This window comes from Amblyomma maculatum, chromosome 1 (genome assembly GCF_055883805.1).
Source record: "Amblyomma maculatum isolate TAMU_Amacu chromosome 1, ASM5588380v1, whole genome shotgun sequence".
Lineage (NCBI taxonomy): Eukaryota > Metazoa > Arthropoda > Arachnida > Ixodida > Ixodidae > Amblyomma > Amblyomma maculatum.
The window spans coordinates 380,215,894-380,237,776 of record NC_139344.1 but is presented as its reverse complement, the minus strand read 5'-3'; the positions used below and the strand labels follow the sequence as shown (position 1 = coordinate 380,237,776).

At 47.0% G+C, this 21,883-nt stretch overlaps 1 protein-coding gene across 6 annotated transcripts in view; it reads left to right on the top strand.

Annotated features, from left to right (window-relative positions):
- The first annotated feature begins 5,532 nt into the window (after positions 1–5,532).
- The window catches only part of Srrm1 (Serine-arginine repetitive matrix 1), a 49,330-nt gene continuing 32,979 nt past the window's right edge, over positions 5,533–21,883 (top strand). For 3 of the 6 annotated variants that reach the window (XM_084592906.1, XM_084592919.1, XM_084592916.1), the window contains exons 1-7: positions 5,533–5,642; positions 6,188–6,277; positions 6,366–6,491; positions 8,064–8,234; positions 12,076–12,335; positions 13,917–14,024; positions 14,480–14,596. In XM_084592906.1, coding sequence (XP_084449032.1) covers positions 5,619–5,642; positions 6,188–6,277; positions 6,366–6,491; positions 8,064–8,234; positions 12,076–12,335; positions 13,917–14,024; positions 14,480–14,596 — 896 coding nt within the window. In that variant the 5' untranslated portion in view covers positions 5,533–5,618. Of the gene's footprint in view, positions 5,706–6,187; positions 6,278–6,365; positions 6,492–6,535; positions 6,849–6,893; positions 6,993–8,063; positions 8,235–12,075; positions 12,336–13,916; positions 14,025–14,479; positions 14,597–21,883 lie in introns of those variants that run through there. The other 3 variants (XM_084592911.1, XM_084592926.1, XM_084592932.1) reach the window with 3 other exon arrangements.

Here is a 21,883-nt window from a genome sequence, read left to right as displayed (position 1 = left end):
ATCCACCACAACAGGGAGGCATATTTTCTCGTCCCTAGGCCTCAACCCTATGAGCTTCCTCAAACCCATGCATTCAACCCCGAGAGAAATTCAATCTCTTTTAACAATCCATCCACTCCCGAAAAACGTCCACCCGGTCCATCACCTGGCGAGAAGCTAGAGCCGCGGCGCTGCACAAACAATACCATGCTGATACCAGTGCAGTCTATGTGGACGCTGCAGAATATGCTACTCATCAAGCCTATGCCTTGAGCGTGGTTTCCAACACACTTCACCCTATAATTTCTGGTTCGGTTAAAGCTGCATCCTCGTCAGAGGCAGAAGAAGCTGCAATTGCACTGGCAATCTCCTCAACCACTGCCACACTAATCTTTAGTGACTCAAAAACAGCAATCCGCAATTTCGCACGAGGCAGGATTCACACGCCTGCTTTCAAAATTCTCAATTCTATTCAACCCCTGACCAGATCAGTTGAACTCCTATGGGTACCTGCTCATGCGGGCAACCCTGGGAATGAAGCTGCCCACAACACAGCTCAACTAGTTCGAGCGCACGTCAACCGAGCAGGGCCAGCTACAGACCCAGGCAGTGCACGCGAACGCCTGGCTACCTATAACAAAATTACTCTCCACTACAGGGAGCAACGACTCCAGTATCCGCCCCCACGCCAATCAGCTATATCTAAACTCGAGCAGGTGACCTGGCGCCAGCTCTAGATCCGTACCTTCCTATCTCCAGCACACCTTGCCCATATCCACCCCGGCCTTTTCTCCCCTATATGCCCACTCTGCGGGGCACCCAAAGCAGACTTTCATCACATCCTCTGCATGTGCTCTGAGCTCTAGCCACCCCGCAATTTGCAGCTAACAGACAGAGCGATGGGAGATCGCGGTGTCCAGCTCGGACCCAGCTGCACAAAAGGAGCTGGTGGGCTGGGCTCTGAGAGCCACAAGCTCCCGGCCACCCTACGCGATATCGAGCCGACCCATCAAAACAATCAATAAGGTTCAAGATTCAATAAACGTTTTCACCACCAGATAGTCGCCCAGCTCTTCGACGTGACGTCACAACACCTGTTGCGCTCCTGGCGGACAGCGCGGGAGTTAGGCCGCCGGTGGTGGCACCGCCACTACTCGCAGACAGCGCGAGATGGTCGCCACTGCCACTATTCGGCGTGACGTCACACAGAGGTCACGCGAAAGGTCAATGGTGGCACCGCCACGGTACGGCAAATGCTTGAAAGTGCAAGTATAGTATTGCTTTCGCAATAATAATTCGTACACAGAAAGGGAAGGTGCCGTATCTGTCACACTTGTTTGTGTGGACATTTGAACCGCGCCGTAATGGAAGGGAGGAAGATGGAAGTGAAGGTGGAAATAGAGAAAGAGGAGCCGCAGATGAGTGCTGCAGAGTAATTTCGACCACCTGGGGATCTTTAGGGTGCCCCGATACACCAACGCCGCCGTCGATCTTACAGCTAGGCGCTGACATTGCACAACACACGAACGCCTCTTCGTTTTGATCAATGCATTTTCGTGAAGAAGCTTCGACGCCCAGAATTCCGAGACCACGTTTTGGCGCCCTCTGTGGGATCGAGCCGCGTGATTTTTTAACACACGCCATTCCGCGCAGCAAGCGGCCGCCATAAACTTTTGCTGTAGAAAAGGCACTGCAAATGAATATATGCCGCATTCCCGCTTTTCAAGGTGAGCCCGAGTAAAGCCACCGGAAGTCGGACTGCTCGTCCTGCCTGCCGTGTATTTCATTGCAAAACTCGCGACTTCTGGCCTTTTGTTTGCAGTGTTTAGTATTGTCCTCATGGGATATCCGCTGTTATATCAAACAAATATGCAAGCTGAACCCGAATGAATGAATGAAAACTTTATTTCCACCGAAAAGGAGCCCTTCATCTCCCGCCCCCGGCACGCAGGCCGGGGAGCGGGTCAGGAGGGCCCCGCAGGCTGAGGTCAGGTGAGGTTACAAGCACTCTTCACGGCCTCAGCCGCCAGGCGGGTCGCGTGCCGCTGAACGGTGGTATCTCCGCTCCGCAGCCAAACCTCCCAGGCTTCTCTACTATCAATGTTAATGCCGGCGCCTGGGGAATCGGCGCATTGTCGTATTATATGATCTAGCGTGCCTTTTTGTCCGCAATTTTTACATTTAGAATCTGCTTCCTCCCCGGTCTGTGTTAAGAAAACCCAAACAGGGCAGATGTAGTTATCGGCTTGTAATCGCCTCCAGATGCGTGCTTCATTGTTAGTGAGAGACCGATCTGGGGGAGGGTATACTTTTCGATCTAATTTGTAAGATTCTGTGATCTCATCGTATGTGATAGCGCAATCTTGAACTCCCTTGCATTCGGGCTGTTCTACCGCTGCCCGGTGGTAGAGATCTCGGGCCAGCAGGTGCGCAGCTTCGTTGCCAGGGACAGACTCGTGTGCTGGTATTCATATGATGGATATGGTTCTAGTAATGGGATTTGTGAGAAGAATCTTTTTGGCCTCCTCTGAGATCCGTCCTTTTGCAAAATTCTAGACAGCCGTTTTGCTGTCGCTGATTATACTTTTGGCCTGTGTACCAGTGCATGCGAGCGCTATTGCGACCTCTTCAGCTGTACTAATGTCACGGGTGCGTGTTGAGGCCGCAATTTTAGGTGCGCCTTCTTCATTTACTACTGCCGAGACAGCTGCTCCGTGTCGTCCGCATGATGCGTCTACATAAGCAACTTCATCGACTGCTTTGCGTTTCATTCTTTTAGCGATGGCTTTGGCTCTGTGTTCTCTGCGTTCTTTGTTGTAGTCTGGGTGCATGTTTCGAGGTAAAGGTGGTACCAGTATGTGTTCCCTTATGTTGGGTGGGATAGATGTTTTCGTCTGTGGGCCTCTGTCTGACTGGAGTCCGACCCAGTCTAGGATGATTCTGCCTGTCTCGGTCTGACTTAGTCTTTCCAGTTGAGAGATTCTGACAGCTTCAGTGAGCTCTTGCCATGTATTATGAATCCCCATTTTCTCCAGCTTCTCTGTTGATGTGGAGACAGGGAGGCCTAGTGCGCGTTTGACGCATTTTCGAATTATGACGTCGATTTTTTCACGAGAAATGTGAGCATCGCTTGGAGAATTACGTAATTAGAGAGAAGCCGATAAAGATAAGCCGGCAGATTTCCCCCAACGTTCTTTTGTTCTGATCCTGCAATGAGTGTAAAATACTACTGATGTAATGAAAGCTGTATTAATTTCAACACAAAGCCGGGTTTTCTGTTCCCAAACCATACAGTTTGGGAACAGAAACCATATAAACACACCGTTCCCAAAGCCATATAGTTTCAGATGTCTGCTCCACAAGTTGCATAAATGTAGTGCGTGTCACTTTTTTTAATCGGCAGGTAATAAATTAGAGAGTATCAGTAGCAACATATTTGAGCAACATTGGTATGAAATTATTTTAACTTTGCATCAATTGCCAAGAAGTGAGCCAAATAACGTTGCCGCATAACATGTCAGCAGTTCGGCAAAACACGAACACTGTGTGTGTTGTAAAAAACATGACCCTATATATAGGGTCATGTATTCTGAGTTTGCATCGTTATATCGAAAAGTCACTATTTCACGTGACCTCGAGCCATCTGATTGGTTGAAACGCCGGAACCGGAACCGCGGGTGGTGCCATTACGGAACTGGAAGGCAACGCTTTCCTTGGCCTCGCCGACTGTTGGCTTCTTTCCTTCATGTAATTTAACGAGCACCCTCATTTCCCCTTGATTGATCTGCTTATATATATATATATATATATATATATATATATATATATATATATATATATATATATATATATATAATTGGTCCACAGGAAGGGAAAGGCGCAGTATCTGTTACACTTACTCTGTGGACACCTGAACCGCGCCGTAAAGGAAGGGATGAAGGTGGGAGTGAAAGTGTAAAGAGAGAAAGGGAAGCCGTAGTGGAGTTAAAGTTAAATTGGTTCACAGGAAGGGAAAGGCGCAGTAACTGTCACACTTGCTCTGTGGACACCCGAACCGCGCCGTAAAGGAAGGGAGGAAGGTGGGAATGAAAGTGGAAAGAGAGAAAGAGGAGCCGTAGTGGAGGGCTAGGAGTAATTTCGACCACCTGGGTAGCCACCATAACCTGGGGATCTTTAACGTGCGCTGACATCGCACAGCACACGGACGCCACTTCGTTTTGCCTCCATCGAAACGCAGCCGCCGAGCCCGACCACTGTCCGGAGTTCCCGGGTTCGAACCCGACCTCGGCGGCTGCGTTTCGATGGAGGCGACTTACCACTGCACCACCCCGGCGGGGCATATCATGTTCCGGCGTTTCCGGAAACAGCATATCGCGCAGCGCTTACATGGGAGCGACTTACATGAAAGCGACTCCACCTTGTGGGGTTGATTCCCTTAAATATTCGATCATTTATAGCCCGAGTTCTGCGACCCCAAATGTAAATATTGCAGGCTTGCCTTTTTTTTCTTTTTTTTTTTTTAAAGGCAAGCCTGCACCACATGGTGTGAACCTGCCCATACAATCCACCTGATGACCAAATGCAGTGCCAACTGTTGAGAGGTGGGAGGTTGCCCTATCCAGCTCTGGACTAGAGGCCCAACGGCCCCCCTCGTGACACGCGCGCGGAAAGCAGCGGCAGCCGCTGGAGTCCCGCGGGACTAAGGACCCCACCTACACATTCCCCTCACTCATCTCTGCCCAATAAAGTGTTTCAGTCAGTTCCCCACCGTAAAGTCACTGCACACGAGTGCCTCATTTTAGTGCCAGTGACACTCGCAATGTCAAGTTATTTTAATCATTTCTAAACTTTTTATTTCAAAAATGAGAAATACAAGTAATAATGGCGCTGCTACAGCACGTCTCATTTTTAAAAAGCCACATATTTCGATCTGCCGTCTTTGTGCGAACTTGTGCAAATGCACTCGGTAAAAACGCGTGTGCTAATTCTTCCGAGCCGTATTCATAAATTGGTTTAGTATATCTTCACTGAGTTATACCAATTCGGCCATGCAACTTATCACAAGCCTTGTAAGGGCCTCACAAAGGTGGAGTAACGCGTACTCCTCCGTTTTACACCAAAACGCTGCTGTGCGGAGGTCTTCGGACATCTTCCACATATATGGTGTGGGCATGCCGAACCACGCCCCCAAACCAAAACCCCAGCTCCACCCGGGCGGACTGGGAGGCAGCCTTGCTCGGCTGCTCCGACGTGGCGAAAGGCCCTGGTCCACCGAGCCCGAGCCAAGGTCAATGGTGGCCCCGGTCACCTCAAGCTTCCTCCTGCAATAAAGTTTTTTTCAGTCAGTCAGGTATATACACAATACAAAAATACAGCACAAAAATTTGGTGTCCCTACCCCTTTAAACCTTATGTAATCACGAAACAATGAAGCCGGCGCGTGGATAAATTGTGAATTGTCTTGGAAAACTTATGCATATTATAAAAATATTCCTCAAATAAAATGCTGTATTCTGCCGGACTTGAATCAGAAGTTTCGGTTCCTGCTTTCTATCTTCGGATTGATTTGCTACTTGGTGCGGCCGACTTCTCACGCCGTCGGCCAACTATGCGCTGTACCCGTCGTCGTGACTGAAAACAATGACCGATGCCGGTTTTTTTCGCGTAAGTCTTTCCACTTTCACCAACAGTTTCCCCTGATCACACGGTCAAGAAATGTTCTTAAAGGTAGTATCGTTAAGATTATTCTTAGATGTGAAGTGTCGCGAGTAGTGTTGCTTAGCAGTTCCAGTGTGTGCACCGAAGTCACTAGGCCTAACAACTGAGGCACTGAGTTGTGTCGTCGACGTGCCAGGAAATTTGTTTGCTGCCTTATCGGTGCCGTTATTTATCATGCCTAAAGTTTTGGTGCGAGTGTACCCGCATATAAGATCGATTATGTCAGTATGCTTGATACATTGAGGGCTGCGAAGTGCTTGAGCTGACGAACGCTGTCCGAGTACCGCAGTAAGTCCGGTTCGCAAGTCTGATTCTTGCGAACCGATAACAAATAACAGGAAGGGTTTGCTTTTTGGTGTGGTAATTGTACCGACGCACATGTGGTGCGCCGTTAGGTACGGCTTCGCAGTGCGCGTATCGCCGCTGCATAACCGCTGTTTCCGGTTTTGCAAATATCTGGGTTCTGCAGCACGTAACTGCTTTGTTTACAGGGTACTAGCGCCGAACAAGATAACCGCTTCACTGACAAACAGAAGAAGCTTTTGAAGCAGCTGAGATTTCACGATGTCCTCACCAAGCGGGTAGGTTGCTGGACTATTTCCCGCCAATTATACTTGAGACGCTTACTGAAGCCAAGCGATGATTAACGTAATCAATATTGTCATGTAGGTTGACATGACCAAAGTGAACCTGGACACCATCAAGCCATGGATCACCAAAAGGATAACGGAATTCCTTGGGATGGAGGATGAAGTTGTTGTCGAGTTTGTCTTTAACCAGCTAGAGGCAGACAAGGTGGGTGATAAGCTGTTATCGTGCATGTCTACTTGCGGCCACTCTTTATTGGATTTGAACACTATTACATGTAGCTTATTTTGTGCACGTTGTTACAAAGCATGATTTAATGGTATTAAGATAACATTCATAATGTATCTGAACCCAGCGTTAAATGCAGTGCTTATTGCTATTATTACGACGGTCTAACTATCCAGCATTCCTTGTGACAGGGCAGGAATCTCACACTTTTTTGCTCGTGCTACGATGAGTTGGCAAGAAGCTAAACTGTATGGAAATATTGTATCGATAATTTTACTGTAGAGTGTAGGTGTATTGTGTCCAGGCCAGTCTAGGCAGCTGATGCTTGGAACAGAGGCAAACTAATGGGGTCTGTTGAATCTTTCAGTGCTTGGAACAGAGGCAAACTAATGGGGTCTGTTGAATCTTTCAGTCCAACACATTCACAGCTAAGGACCTCTTGCATCCAAACTAAGATTCCTTTGGACCCCAAGTGCCCATGTATGTACTTGTCTGGTGGGGGAGGCAAGAGAAAACATTGCCCTTACGTAGCCTTTGTTCAGTCTTTTTAGGCTATGTCTGCTATTGGCCACGGGCGCCTCTTGTTTCCGGCCTTCACAGGTGGTGCTCGTCTGATGAGGTGGTAATGGTTCTCTTTCCCAGTGTTGCTTGGCGTCATTCTGCGCAGCTCATGCTCTTTCGTTCGCGCGTGCTCAGCATTGACTGCAGCCAGCCAAAAGATTTGCGTTTCTTTTTTTTCAAGTTTCTCGGATAAAAAAGCCTTGAATTGTGCAGTAAAAGGTGGAGATATACACCTGCTTGCTTGCAGTGCATTTCTGTAAAAAAAAAAAAAGAGGAAAAAGTGAATTTTTGCGTGTTCAGCTGTAACACATTAACATACGAATTTTATAAAGGTTGTGCATTGATATGCGTGATCTGATATTGGTTTTAGTATGAGCGATCCAGTTTTGCTCAAATCAGATATCTGAGAAAAATCTTCAATTATACTTTCAGGCTGCTCTTCTTCTGCCATTAGTGTTTCCAGTGTGTATAAAGCAAGTATGACTACTTATTGATTTATAGGCTGAAGTAAATGGGAAGAGGGGTGTGAATTTTTAAATTAATTTATCTCCTTTTTAAAGGACGCATGCTAAAGATTGCTTGTAAACATCCTGGAGCTGTGGTAAAGGACACTGTGATCTTAGTACATGGTTGGCTTATGCTGTAGTTCTCGCAGAATTTTGTCCTTTCGATGCCAACCTCTTACTTTTGTACCAGGAAACGAAAGCTATGCCCAAGTATAGCATATAGCCTTTTGCTAGGCTCTTTTTTGGACACCCTTGTCCATGAACATGAACAGTCCAGATTTGTTATGCCATCTGGTTGGTCAGCAGAGGAACCTCCCCACCTTAGCGCATTGTTGCGTGCATCTAAACCTTGCATTTTGAAGTGTAATTGCGTTCATGGTGTACTTGAACTTAGGCTTCCTAATTCTGGGTAGAGTAGTGTTCGTCCAAGCCATTATAGAAGGTGTGCTGACCATCTTGGCGCTGTCCTTTCTTCTATCCCCAGCACCCTGACCCACGGATGATGCAGATCAACCTGACAGGCTTCCTGAATGGCAAGAATGCCCGTGACTTTATGGGTGACTTGTGGGGGCTACTCCTTAGCGCCCAGGAGACTGTCGGGGGTATTCCCGCAGAAATCCTCGAGGAGAAGAAGGCAGAGATCAGGAGGCGACAGGTAGGCTTGCTCTGGCTGATCTCTTAATGTGATTCTATGGTTTTTCAATTCTCTTTGCTTCTTTGAAACATTTTACAATTTTGCAGTTGTTTTGACTGTTTTTGTACACTTGTACAGTATACATGCCTGAAAAGTGGGCGTTTCACATTTCAAAGAAAACTGATTAGATTCCTTTAGACCTGCATAGATTTGGACTAAAAACATTTTTGAGCGATGTGTGGCAGTCATAATTACGTTTCTGTGTGTTCAGTTTTCCAGATTTGCTTCTGATGTTTAGTTGGTTTGGATAAAATTAAAACTGGTCGAGGTGACGGTTTTAATGCTGCGCTGGTTTGACAAGTGTGTTCCTACTTTCAGGAAAATGCTATAATTTTCATGTACTGTACCACTGTAAGGTAATGACTAAATCTATGAATTTTGGTGCATCGCTCTAATCCAGCCCATTCCTTAGACTTGCGTGGCACAAGTAGGGCAGTATACTTTGACTGTGACATGAGGAAAGAGTGATCTCACTGTAAGGTAATGACTAAATCTATGAATTTTGACGCATCGCTCTAATCCAGCCCATTCCTTAGACTGTTTGCATGGCGCAAGTAGGGCAGTGTACTTTGTGACATGAGGAAAGAGTGATCTTTGTGTGTTTCATGACCGTGACTTTAACTGAAGCGGGTCACAGAGTTCACAGTATTCATGCTTCATGGCAACTACTGCTTTTACAAATGGCTCGTCATTCTATGCCGACAGTTTGCCGACTGGGATGCATGGTCGATCAGTTTTCTAATGATGACATTGATGCTTTGGACAGCTTGTGGTAACTTGTCAATTGACATTTCTAGGTTAGCGAAATTGACAGAACTAGAGTGTGCTTGCACATAGGTCAAGAAACTCTTGTGAGGAGTTAGGGATTACACAGCTCTACAGTTCGGTGCCTTTCTGCTGAGATAAGTAAACATAGCTTCTCAGTTTAACCTGCCGAAACAAGCCTGTATAGTTTCGGGCATTTAGTCATTTGTTTCATCGGTTTTTCTTGAAAAGCAGTTCTCAGTTGTGACGAGCGGTTTGCTGCTGCAACGCTCGTGAGCAACACGTTTCTGGAGGACGCACGCCAGTAGTGAGGATGCATCATATTCTGCGCCTTTGGGTTGCAGAGAAGTTTATATTTGTTGGAATGTCTTGTGTATTAAGTTGTCGATTCATTGAACTGTTTTGTTACCCCTTTGAGTTTGATACATAAACACGAATGCACATATAGTTTTGCTTTATGACATGGTGGTGTAGCCCATCGTAACTCATATTTAATTGGCTTTTTAGTGACAGTGTGTGCTGTCTGCTCCAGATTAGCGACTATGGCATTTGCAGGATCGAATCCCGGTTGGTCAGCCTTGTTTTGATGCTTTGCAAACGCCACGTACTGTGTTTCTTGACAAAAAAACGCAAATAGTCTAAATTAAACTTCAAGTCCATTGCGTCATCTCGTAGCCTATCTGCTTCTGCGAGGGTTAGGCCTCGTGTATACCCTTTTTCGCACCTTCACTGCTTAAATTAGTAGACTCCCGTTAAGATGAACTCTGTTAAGATAAATTCTCAGATAACGGCAGTGAGCCATTTAGAGTGGCGCTCAGTTAAGGTGAACTTTCAAAGCGACCATGAACCTTGGTTGTAGTTAATTTAGTCCAGTTTTTGGCATATGAATGACTGATCCAGGGTGGCAAATAATTTGTTTGCCAAAGTCACTTTTGGCTTTATACATTACATGATGCAAACCTATGTATACATTAGGCAAAGCCTTTTAATCTGTGTCTGTCTGCTTTTTTTGTCTCTGCTTTTTTAGCGTTTGCGATATTGTAACTGTTACTTTCACTGTGCTGAACAGAGGAGAAAGAGCAGAATGGTACTAGAATCACCGTCCACAAGCCAGTGCGTAAGTTCTTGCGATGAGAGCTGCAAGCTCTCCCCGAGAGGGTTGACATTGCAAGGTTTGGCGTTACCTTCGGCACTATTGAGCTAATTGGTGGACAAGTAGAATATTTTAGAGGGACACGTAAGCTTCGCTTGTCTAAGTGACCATGTAGGTGGTACAGTAGAATCTCGATAAACGGAACCTCAAGGGACCGGGAAAATATGTTCCGTTTATCAGGAGTTTCGTTTAAAGAGAGAAGAGGTTCAGCATTGTGCAATCCGCTTCCACGTGAACCCTACGCGGCTGACGCGCGCGCGCGCAGTTGGCAGTCTCAGCGGATCTCAATTTGCGAAATCTAGGTAATAAGGAGAACGGTACACTATGAGAACAAACTTTATTAGAGAAAAATAAGCAGTGAATTTTAGTTCCAGTAGTACTAGTACTGAAATTTAAAAAAAAAAAATGTCAAAAGAGTGGGAATTACCACTTATTGGTTAGTGAAAAAGGATTCCTGAAGAATTCCTGAAGAATTTTTGTTAGGCTGCTTTTGGGGACGGCGTACTTCGTCACTAGCGCCGTTTTCGTGAAGCCACCACTCTCGAAGTCGTTGATGACCTCCATCTTCCTTTCCAACGCAAGTGCATTGTGCGGTCGTTTTTGCGCTGCCATCGGACTGAACAAAAGCTCTAGGGCTCTAGGGCTTAGGCCTAACTGAACACAACCGCCGTGAACGCGAGCGAGCGATGCGGAGGGCAGTGTACGAGCAAACCGGAAACCGCCGGAGACGGAAACCGGAGTGGTGACGTGGGGAGGAGAAGGAGGGGAGCATTGATGCGTACCGCGATGGCACTGCGCTTGTCCAACTAGTTGCGGTTTCGAGTTTTTCGGTTCTGTTAACGCGGTGGTCGCAAAATTTGAGTTCTGATTAAGATTTTTTTTACATTGGCTTAATACAAAACCAACCAATCGCGAGGCGTTTGTTCCGTTGAAGCGGTAGTTCCGTTTAACGAGATTCTACTGTATATTGTCAGCGTGTGGGCACTTCCTTTATTCAAGCAAATTAATCTGATCAAGCAAGCTTGTATTTAGTGTCGTTATCCAGGTGAAGTTTGTCACGGGAATGTACGACTTGGTGCATTGGCCCGAATTTGGGCCTGTGTAAAAGTGGCAAAAGAATGCGAAATTCCGGGCAGTCTATTGCTTCACAGCTAGAAAGTGTGTGCGTAATTGCCGGAATTTAATCGTGAAGCCATCTAGTAATAAGAGGTGGGGCATGCTAGAAACTATGCTTTGTTGGGCATTGTTTTCCTCTGTTTATAGGTTTATATGTACTGTTCTTTAAGAATCAGGACACAGTTTGTTGTGTCATCAATGAAATGCAATTCTTCGGTTTGAGTCCAAGCTTGGAAACAAAAGCAATTCAAAATAAAAAGTTTTAACATGGCTAACGCCCATGTTCACAAGTGTGTCTTGACTGGATGCCCCATCTCTGCTTCTTTGGTTGGAGAAAACAGACGTTCCTTCACTAGACACAGTTGCGCCCGTAAATGTGCCAGAAGTTCAGAGTATGAACAGTTTGTCGGGCTGTCACTTAGCCGACTGACGCTTTGGGGCACGGTTCTGTACATTCTTATTGTACAATGAAAGCTCATTAATTCGACCCCCATTAATTCGGAAAATCTGATGATTCGACGTGCACGCAAGGTCCCTGTAATTATATATAGGAGTCTGTGGTGCGAAACGCGTTAATTCGAACAAATATTTCCGTGCATCAGAGCTTGTGCTCGTTCAGATAGTAAGCCCTCCTTCCCTTTAATCAGGCATTTGCTTACATAATAGAATTGGTTGGAGCTCAATTATTAGTAATTTATCTTTTTGGCTGTTGTTCCTTGAACTCAGATTGGAAACTTTTCCCTTTTTCTTTTGTCGTGGCACCGTTAGGAAGAGCAAGAGAGGATGCACGACAGTGCAAAGCGCGCTGAAGAACGAGAGCGTGAGAAGATGGTCGAGAGGGCGAGAGAAGCCGCCGCCGCATCTTTTCGGGACAGGACGCCCGAGAAACCGAAAGAGCGCACAAACCATGCCGAGACAAAGCCAAAGGTGAAGCCTGCCGAGGAGAAGCCACCAAGGGTGTTCGTCGAGCGCGATCTGGAGCCCCTGCCCAGGAAAGATCCAGTTGTGGAGCCCAAACCCCGAGAAAAGTGAGTCTGCTAACAGCCTTGCATTCTTTTAAAGTGCCTTAGGCTCAGCAAGCTTTGAAATTGGTGTTTCTCTGCGCCGAATGCTATTGTCCTGGGCTTGTTACTGGCGCCGTCTGTAATTATATTGCTGTCTTTTTTACGTTGAATACAATTGCTCCTTAGCTCTTCCTATTCATCCCTGCCGAATTTAATCATTACCATGATTGCTTTTGAACTGTTGGAACAGCAGTGGGGATAAGGTGCTCAAATTATGCATGGCCTTGTTTGCGGGTTGCGGAACACGTTTGTTGCAGTGATTTCTTGTGGAGTGTCCACGTCGAACTGGTCGTCGCCCGAAAGTCCGCTCTGCCGTGCGATGGGCTCCATCGCCACGCACCGCAAATTATGCACGACTCCACCGTCGTCCCAACGCTGTCTTCCTAGCCTTGTTCCTGGCGGCTCCGTATCACTACTCTAGTAAAACTTAAGTACCTTGCTGCAAAGTTTTAATCTTGCACTTAGTGGATGAACAGACTCCACCTCAAATGCAAAGCCAAGTAGTTTTGCATAGAGGTTACAGTTTTACTTGAGCACTCTCATTTCTGTGTTCTATTGTTTTATTCATGTATTATGTGCAACTAACCTCATTGCCAAAATCGCTGTAGCGTTGGAACGGAAGCTGCAGACAGCGAAAATAGCCAGAAAGGCAACATACGCATAAATGTTTCTGAGTGAAACCTTGCAAGAACGCAGAAATGAAAAGATCCAATAAAATTGACCTGCTCCTTTTTGAAATATTTGTGAAAGGGCAGAAGTAGCCATTCCAAACACACTGCCATCGAGCAAAACAGTCTATACAGTCGAGCGCAATGCATCGAGCATAAAATGAACAACTCCACACCACTCCACTATGTAACAAACGAAGAGGCGCTGGTAAACTTGCCCCTGCTGTTTAAAAACGCCTGCTGGTACGGGGACCAAAGAGCATCTCATCCTAGCTGCTGTTATACTGGCCTACCTGCCACTGCCGTCACCTGCCCAAGTGAATTTCCTGCTCCTGTGCTGATGCCACCTACAGGCAGTGTGCAGACTTGGCTGAAAGTTCTGAAGGCAAAGGATTTTCGTCTCTGCCTCAAAACGAAGCCATCACTGAGTCATTAAGGACTAAAGGGCTGTGAAACGCTCCTGGGGCAGTTTCTTGGTGTCATGATAAGAAATCATTACCTAGCAATTTAAATGCCCTTGCATTGAAAATTGAAGACTTCAATTCCTGTGCTGTGCCTTCAATTTCATGCGCTACCAGGTGTTGCATTGTCGGGACACATTAGGTTTAACTTGAATTTTAATAATGTTTTTTTTAGGGCCCAGGGATCAGGTGGCATCGGGATTGTCAAGAATGAAGAGCATGTCAAGCCAAACAAATTAACTCGTCCCATGTAAACTGCATGCAAGCAGGTGTTCAAGATTTCCTGCAGACTCCTGCAATTTGTCGTACTACATTGTGTCACAATTTATAAACGTGTAAAAAATCTAATGGCGGGAAATGGAATGCTTGTGTGCCTTAGGTCATTATACATGGTCGTCACATTCGATTTTCCTCAGGCCCGCTTCACCACCTGTGGAAGTGCAAAAGGAGCCCGTCGAGAAGCACAGAGCCGAGAGTCCACCGCGCAAGCAGCGCCTTTCGCCACCTAAGGAGCGGCGTCGCAGGTATGGCGTTCACTTCTGAAAAGGCCCTGTAGTGAAACGCGGATTAGGTTATTGGCCACGTGCTTGAGTCTGTCCTATCCAGATGTCCTTCACACCAGCCGCAGTTCACTCGGTTATAAAGTTTGCCAATACAGGGGTGGTCACCGCTGCCAACGTTATCGGATTTTTTTTTCATTATACGACAGCTTCCCATAGTACCCCAAAGTCTGGTAATAGGGGTTCCACTGTCATATCTGCTAGTCCTTCCGATTCACATGGGAGACTCCAGAATTTTGACTGCACTCTCCGATTGTACGACCACTGCTGTGCATCTCGTAAAATCCCAATTTTTTTTTTTTTACTAGGCTGGCAGGTATGCACTGTGGTTTATTACGCTAAGTGCAGGGTACGGATGTGCTCTGTAGCTCACTGTGGCACCGTGTAGCTCACTTGCAGTTTGATGCACTTGGCTGCAGGTCACGCTCTCCCCAGAGGCGGTCACGCAGCCCACGCAGGCGGAGGTCCCCGCACCACGGGAGGCACTCCCCTCCTCCTCATCACCGCAGAAGTCCCGACCCTAGGAGGCACAGGCGGTAAGTTGCCCATGCTCTTTTAAGCACGCTGGCATATTTGATCCTGGTGTCCTTCTGGATGCTCACTAGAAAGCCATGGTTTATTTATTTGCATTTATAGTTGTCTTGTTGCCAGGGGATGCAACTCTGAATGATAGTAGTTTATGCAAAAGGAAGTTCGGAGATCAACCTCTTGTCACCCGTTAATAAATATGAAGTTGCTAACTATGCGCCAGTAATGGTGCGCACACTCCCAAACATCCTTAGAGTGAGTGGGGGTACCTGTTCCGGTCTCAAAGGAGATGCCCTCAACTTGCGTGGCAAGCTCAGCCGGAAGTCAGCTACCTGTAGTGAGGGGGGCGGGGCGTTTGGCACCCAGCTTTCGCCAGTCCAAGCCGTAGAAAGGGGCGGGGTCAGAATTAACAAGTAGCACAAACTTTATACACAGCAAGAGACGATACAGAGAAATTCACACTAACACTTGAAATACACAGACTAGAGGTTCACAGGAAGGCAATGCTAAGCATGCAACTAAACAGGCATTCAGTAACACGGAGGCTTTACAACACTGAACAATACACGAGAGAGTCAAACAAACAAAAACACAAAATGGTTCACTGCCACTGTTGCAGACCAACGTCTGGAGAGTAACAATGTGGCCGCCATGTAAGACTAGCGCCGCTTCCTTGCAGATCTGTGGGCTTGACGAGCAGCGGGTGAACCCCGTAGTAGTGCAGACTGGCGCGCCGCAACACTAACTCATACACTGGCTGACTCGCACAAGTGACTCGACTTCAATAAATAGGGCATGCCGCACATGTCTGTTACAACATGCCAGGGCCAGCGCTCACATATTTAACTTTGTTCTTTTGAGCGTCCCCTTTTTCTTCCTGCCGAGCCGCGTGTCATCATTGATTAGGCGTGGTTCCCATGGAAGTGACGCTGGAGCAGTTTGCTAACGCTGATAGCGAGATCGGCTCTGAACTCCGACAGTAAGGAGCCAGAAGCTGTGCTGCCAAATAGCAGTGAACTAACCCAAGCTCTGATGGAGCGGACACTCCTCCGCGCCAAGCTGGCTTGATAACAATGTGCGCCAATTTTGTGACACCTCTGCTGCTAGGTAGTGCCAAACTTGAATGCTAGCTGTTCCCAATGGACTTGAGTTATTGTGGGAAGGTGTTCAGTAAACTTTGAGCATTGGGGAACATATTAATTTACTGTCAGCATTTACTGCAACACAGCAGAAGGCAGATATATTGTGGGAATAATAATGCAGTCATTGCTTGTTTTGCATCACGTTTGCACCAAAGGGCGGATGACAAGCTTTGGTGGTGAGAACGACACTGAAATTAAAGATTGCAGTTTCGGATTGCGCGACTGTGGATGGATGCATTACAGCTGCAATTTCAGTATGAATGCTGGAGAAGCCGCTCATCAGTTGTAACTTAGTGTGGAAATGCAAGGCAAACTATTATCAGCTGGCCGCCAGTTCCATGAGTTCAATACCAGTGTGCGTGCCCTCGCAGTTTTTTTCACTTGCTGTGGTTAGAGACATAGGGCGTGTTGAAGCAGCGTGCGGCCACTGCAGCTATATGTTTGTGGGGACTATTTTCACCTTACACTCTTTTTAGCTTTATTGGCATCTATAAACTGCATATCCTCTTCCACATTGAGCAGAGAGAAGTAATCTATGACGACAAAAGCATGGGGGGGGGGGGGGTCGGCCTACGTTCCTGCATATTAAGAATATGGTGGTGCTTATGCATTGTCTTCGGATCTTCAGATCTGTGCACTTACTTCGGTGTAGCAATTACACTGTGTTGTTAGCGCAATCTCGCTTGCAAGTCTTGCAGCATCTTCTTTGTGCCCCCTCTGGTTGCCATCTCAAAAATTGCATTATCTAGGCTAGAAGTATTGAAGAATGTTGACGGGGCTTCAAGGATATGTGGATACAGTTTCCGACCAATTTTTCGGACCCTCAAGGTGCCGAGCGTCCAGAAAATTGGGCAGTCCGAAAAAACGAATTCACGAAGACAGTCACTTTATTTAGCAAGCGGCTTGAAAACGTCAATATGCCTCTGAGGGACGCTACGTGCCTTACAAGTAAATCGGCTTGCACGTTGGCAAAGCTAACGTTCTCTCTGTACACAGCCGAAAGCTCCATCAGAGCTTGGGTTAGTTCACTGCTATTTGGCAGCACAGCTTCTGGCTCCTTACTGTCGGAGTTCAGAGCCGATCTCGCTATCAGCGTTAGCAAACTGCTCCAGCATCACTTCCATGGGAACGGCTCCTGCAGTGCGCAAGTGCTCGATGAGGTCAGCAGATAAAGACGACTGATGGGATTCACTGGCGCTATCATCAGATGACGACACTTCATCTCTGATCACGAAATCAGCATGGCGGAAGCAGTTTCACAGTCTCTCCTCGGTCACCGCCTTCCATGCATCGGAAAACATGATCAGTGCAGACAAGTCGACTGTAGGTTTTGCTGCTTTCCACGCATAACACCATGTGACTAAGTACGCGTGACCAATAGAGGTGCTTGAGTGTCCGGATAATGCCTGGGTCCATGGGCTGTGGCAGCGACATCGTGTTCGGCGGCAAGAACCAGCTGCATGGCTTTCAGATTCTTGATGTGGCCATGTGCGGCGCAGATGTCCACCAGCATTAGAACTTGGCGCTCTTGGCACTCAAACTTTTTGTCCAGCTTCGGAATGTAATCTTCGGAAATCTGCTGTGTTATCCAGGCTTTCTTGTTGGCTTCGTACAGCACTGGAACGCGCGCTGCTTTAAAACGTCTTGGATTTTTTCATTGTTCGATCACAGGCATTGGGACGTCTTGGATTTTTTTCATTTTTCGATCACAAGCATTTGGAGTTTTTTGGGGCCAAGTATGTTGCAGCCGACAAGGACTGTTAGCCGTTCTTTGCTGTGCTTGCCACTGTTGTGCCGGTAGGGTTATCACACAGTATCCCACCGTCAACAGGGTTGTGCCAAGGAGTTGGTTGCGTAGCTCTCGTCACCCGTTTCGTGAACGAGGGCTGTTGGTTCCCTTGGCGGTAGCGATGGATCTGAGTCGGCGCTGGTGAGATGAAGAAAAAGCTTTATACACTATTCACAGGCATTTACACAACGAGTTCGGCTCTGGGGCCAAAAGCTAACATAGCCATACGCGACAGTTCTCGCGCAGTGACGGCCGGGGAGATTCCGGCACGTCCGCTCTCTCGGGGGGCGAACTGCTCCCGATGAACGCTAGTGACGAACTCACTCTCGGGGTCCCGAGCGGAACCACTTGAGTCTCTGTAAACCGAGAATCCGTTGACGCTCAAATGGTCCAATCCGATGGCAGCACTTTCGCAGGGCCAATGGGAGAGCTTGCTGCACTCGTGCTTCAAATATGCCACGGGGCGAGAAGGGGTCCACCGCCAGGGCCACGGCGCCGAGCTGTCTGGAGGCTCGGCTTATGTTGAAACACGACTTTTCTCTCCCCTTGGCACTGCTTGCCTCCAGTGCACCGGTGATTTGCAGAGCAGTATCCGGATTTTGTGAAGGAGGCATTCGCCGGAGAAGTTTGCCGTCCGGCTGAATTTCTGGGCGGCTTTAGCCGGGCACAACACCGCCGTGGCAAGGGTCATCAGTGAAAGCAAGGGCTTTTTCCGGTAACAGCTTGTAAAACAGCCCTGTTTCATCGCAGTTAAATGTATCTTCTGGCGCGAACTGCTGGAGCAATGACTGCAGTCTGCCACACCGATAGCTTTCAACAGCCGTCACGTCAATCGCGGCACTCTTACAGCACATTTTTTTGAAGCTGAGGTCGTGTCTTCTCTTTAAATTCCGAACCCAACCATCGCTAAACTTGCGGCCTTCAATATTCATCTGCAGCGCCAAGGTTTCTGCCTTTTCTTTAAGGGGAGACACTGGTCTTAAAATGAAAATTTTTATTTTTAGAGATATAATAACGAAATTGGGTGTGTATATGTATTTCTTCCTCCTGTTTTCAAAAATGTAATTAGTTTTACTCTATCTCAATTAGTTCTAATGTTATTGGGAAATAACCAAAGCCTAATTTGGTAATTTCTTACGGGTCGTTAGGACAGTTTCCCTCAATATTTTTTCGTTCCGATTAAAATGTAGTTGTAGCCAAAGACCTGCCATGTGGAGCTATGCTATTTATATTATCATTGATGTACATCACAGTATAAAAATATTCAATTATGTAGATGCCCCACAATTCGAAAATATAATTAGCTGACATTATTGTTCAATAAATTTGATATGTTCAACTTAGCAATATAAAAATAGCATAGCTCCACAGTTCAAACCTTTCTGAATTCAACGGTATAACATTTATTAAAATTGCACCACAAAAACCCAATGAAAAGTTCCGTAAGGCTAGTCATGTCACCAAAAAACATGAAGCTGAGAAAAACTCGTTTGAAGTTTTGACACTGAGTGCAGAAAATATTGGGAAGAATCTTCGACAACGGATGTTACTCAGATGTTCCCTATCAGTTTCCCTACAAAACAAAACAAAGTGTCTTATTCCATCCAAGGAAACATTTAAAAAAAAAAAATGTCGAATGTGTAAGTGTGATGAAATTATAGAGGTTACTTTCGAGAAGTTAGGGGTTGACTTTTTGTTTTTTTGTTTTGTTTTGTTTTTTTTTGAGGTGAAAGTGAGGACCGGAGCCAAGGAGACGAGAGCTCCACCGGGCAAACAGTTGGGGAAGAGAACTGCTTCGCTTATTCTTGGGGAAGAGAACTGCTTCTGTTCGAAATCGCAGTTTTCGCAGACAAGCAGAAGCTTTACAGCAAGGCCGTACTTCTTATCTGTTGCCTTGCTCAAACGCAGACTTCCTGCGCCGCAGGTTCCGCACTTCGCTTGCGCGAAAAAATTGTTCAAAACCTTCAAGTCCACAATCACGAACTGGGTACCGGCATCAGCTGTCTGGTAATCCGCACTGACGCCAAGAAGGTCAAACTTGCGCTGGGTTGCTGACTTTTCCGACAGAACGGACTTTGCTTGCGCCGATCGCTCAACACGCTGCGCCTGCTCGGTCGACGAATAGTACACAGCATCAACACGAAGTGTACCACGATCCGAGATACGTTTCGTGCTGCAACTTGGTCCCGCGGTGTCGTCATCGGGCAGCGTGCTTGATGTACCCGGCGGATCCAACGAGTCCGGCACTGCAGGCCCCGGCGACGCACTGGTGGCCGCTGCCTGCTGTTTTTTGTTCCACGGACGTTTCTTCCGGCTTCCAAAAGCTCGTTGCGTGCTCGGTTTCAATCGACTGTCTCCCGGCATCTCGATCGCAAAGAGAAACTCCCGGCACAAGGCGGAAACACGGCGTGTAGAGAAACACGAGCGCAAAAACAGACGCGCACGAAGCGACAGCCATAGCGGCGAACGCAAGAGAAAGAAAAAAAAATGACGTAGACGGTCACACCAGCCAATGGGAGGCGCAGAACGGCGCGCGCGCTTCGCGCGCCGCGTGCGAGCCAATCAGCGACCCGAAAACGGCCTTCGGGAAACCGGCCCGAACCGCCGCTCGGCTTGAGCGACGCCATTTTGAGATAGCTCAAATTGCGCACAAAGAAACCAGCTTCAAAACAAGCCCAAGATGGCGGCGATCGGCCGGCTGCAACGCCGGCGGCGCGCGCGGGAAGTTCGAACAAAGTCTCTCTTTTCGGGGCCATTTCGTCGCTGCCGTGGTGTTTTGAAAGCCGATTTTATCGCATTTCCCGACCGAATTCAGCGTTAATAATTTTACTGTAGATGCTCGAAAGGATAAACCTTCCGAAAATGAGTTTTTCCCAAAATCGACTTTTTGACCATTTTCGACCGTTTTAAGACCCGCGTCTCCCCTTAAGGGGGAGGCTATCCTTGAACATCAACTTTTTATTTCTTGAGATATTTGCATGAAATTTTCAGGTGGGCTCAGTACAAACATATGAAGAACTAACAAGTTTCATTGAGCTGGGCTCATTGGTTCTCAAGTTAGAGAAGTATATCAAGATGGTTTACGTAGGTCCCTTGGGGCAGGTCTGGAGAATATGCAAAACATGCTGGCACTGTGAAATCCGTTATGGTCATTCCTACCTTGGGTTTGGCGCTCTTTGGCCTGAGTCGCCCTTGCGCCATTAAAATCCAACATAATCATCATCATGGTCATTCCTGTATAGTTTCTCCGTGGAAGACAATTCCCTTTTTTTCAAATTTCTTCGCAGAAAGATTTTAGCACAGCCCAAAATTCAGTGTTATTAATCAGACCCGCATTAACCAAAGTTTAATTGTTTGTCATTAATTCCCGACACAGCATCTTGAAAAAATAAAATTGTGTTGCCCTCCGAAATGTATTGAGATATGGAATAAAAGAAACTTATGAAAATCTGATAAGTGGTTCCCGAGATACGGCTGTCCTAAGCAGCCACACTAGGCAAAAAAGTGATTCTGAGAAAACTGCCTTAGAAGGTTGAAAGAATGCTAACTTTTTTTTTTGTCAAGATATCTAAAACATCGGCAAGTGTTTGGCAATCATGGCTATCAGCCACACCAGAATGGCTTCCTCCAGCTTCGGGTGGGCACCTTGGCTGATATTCTTTTGGCGGGATCCAGATGACCTCTCAGCGTTTTCTAGAATTCTTACCTTGTTTTTTAGGTAATCAGAGATAGTGTGCTTCGAGATAGCAAATTGCATTGCAACGTCCGCTTGCGACCAGCCACTTTCCACTTGCCTGGTAATGGCAGCCTTCTTTTCCAGAGTCAAACGGCTGTAATTTCTTCGCTTTGATGGTTTTGTCGAGGAGGCAGATGAGGACAGCGGTGTCAGCACCATCGGTAACTTTCTGTAGTTGACACGGCGATGTAAACAGCACATCACACATGAATGGCGACTGCGGCGACTGACGACTGTTCGCGACGGTAGAGCTGGCACTGGCGGGACAGTGCAGCAAGCGGTGCCTGCTGTCGAGGCTATACCGGGTATGCGAGGTTCCGATGGCGGACAATATGACACGTAGGTTCGATGTTGCAGAAAACCGAAATGGCAATGGCCAGAAAAGCAAAATGGCACCGGCGTTCTATGCGTTTTCGGTAGCTCCTGAGTAGCGAATCGAAAGAAAAAGTCCAGAAAACGAACGAGAAGGATTTCAAACATCCGAATTTTGGTCGGTGTTTTAAGTTGACTCTACGGAGTGCGTGGCGCTGCTATGCCAAGGTTCGGAAAATTGGGCATCAGAAATATCGGTCGGGGACTGTATATCATATATTGCTGATTGTAAGTCGACCTTCCCGCTCGTGAGACC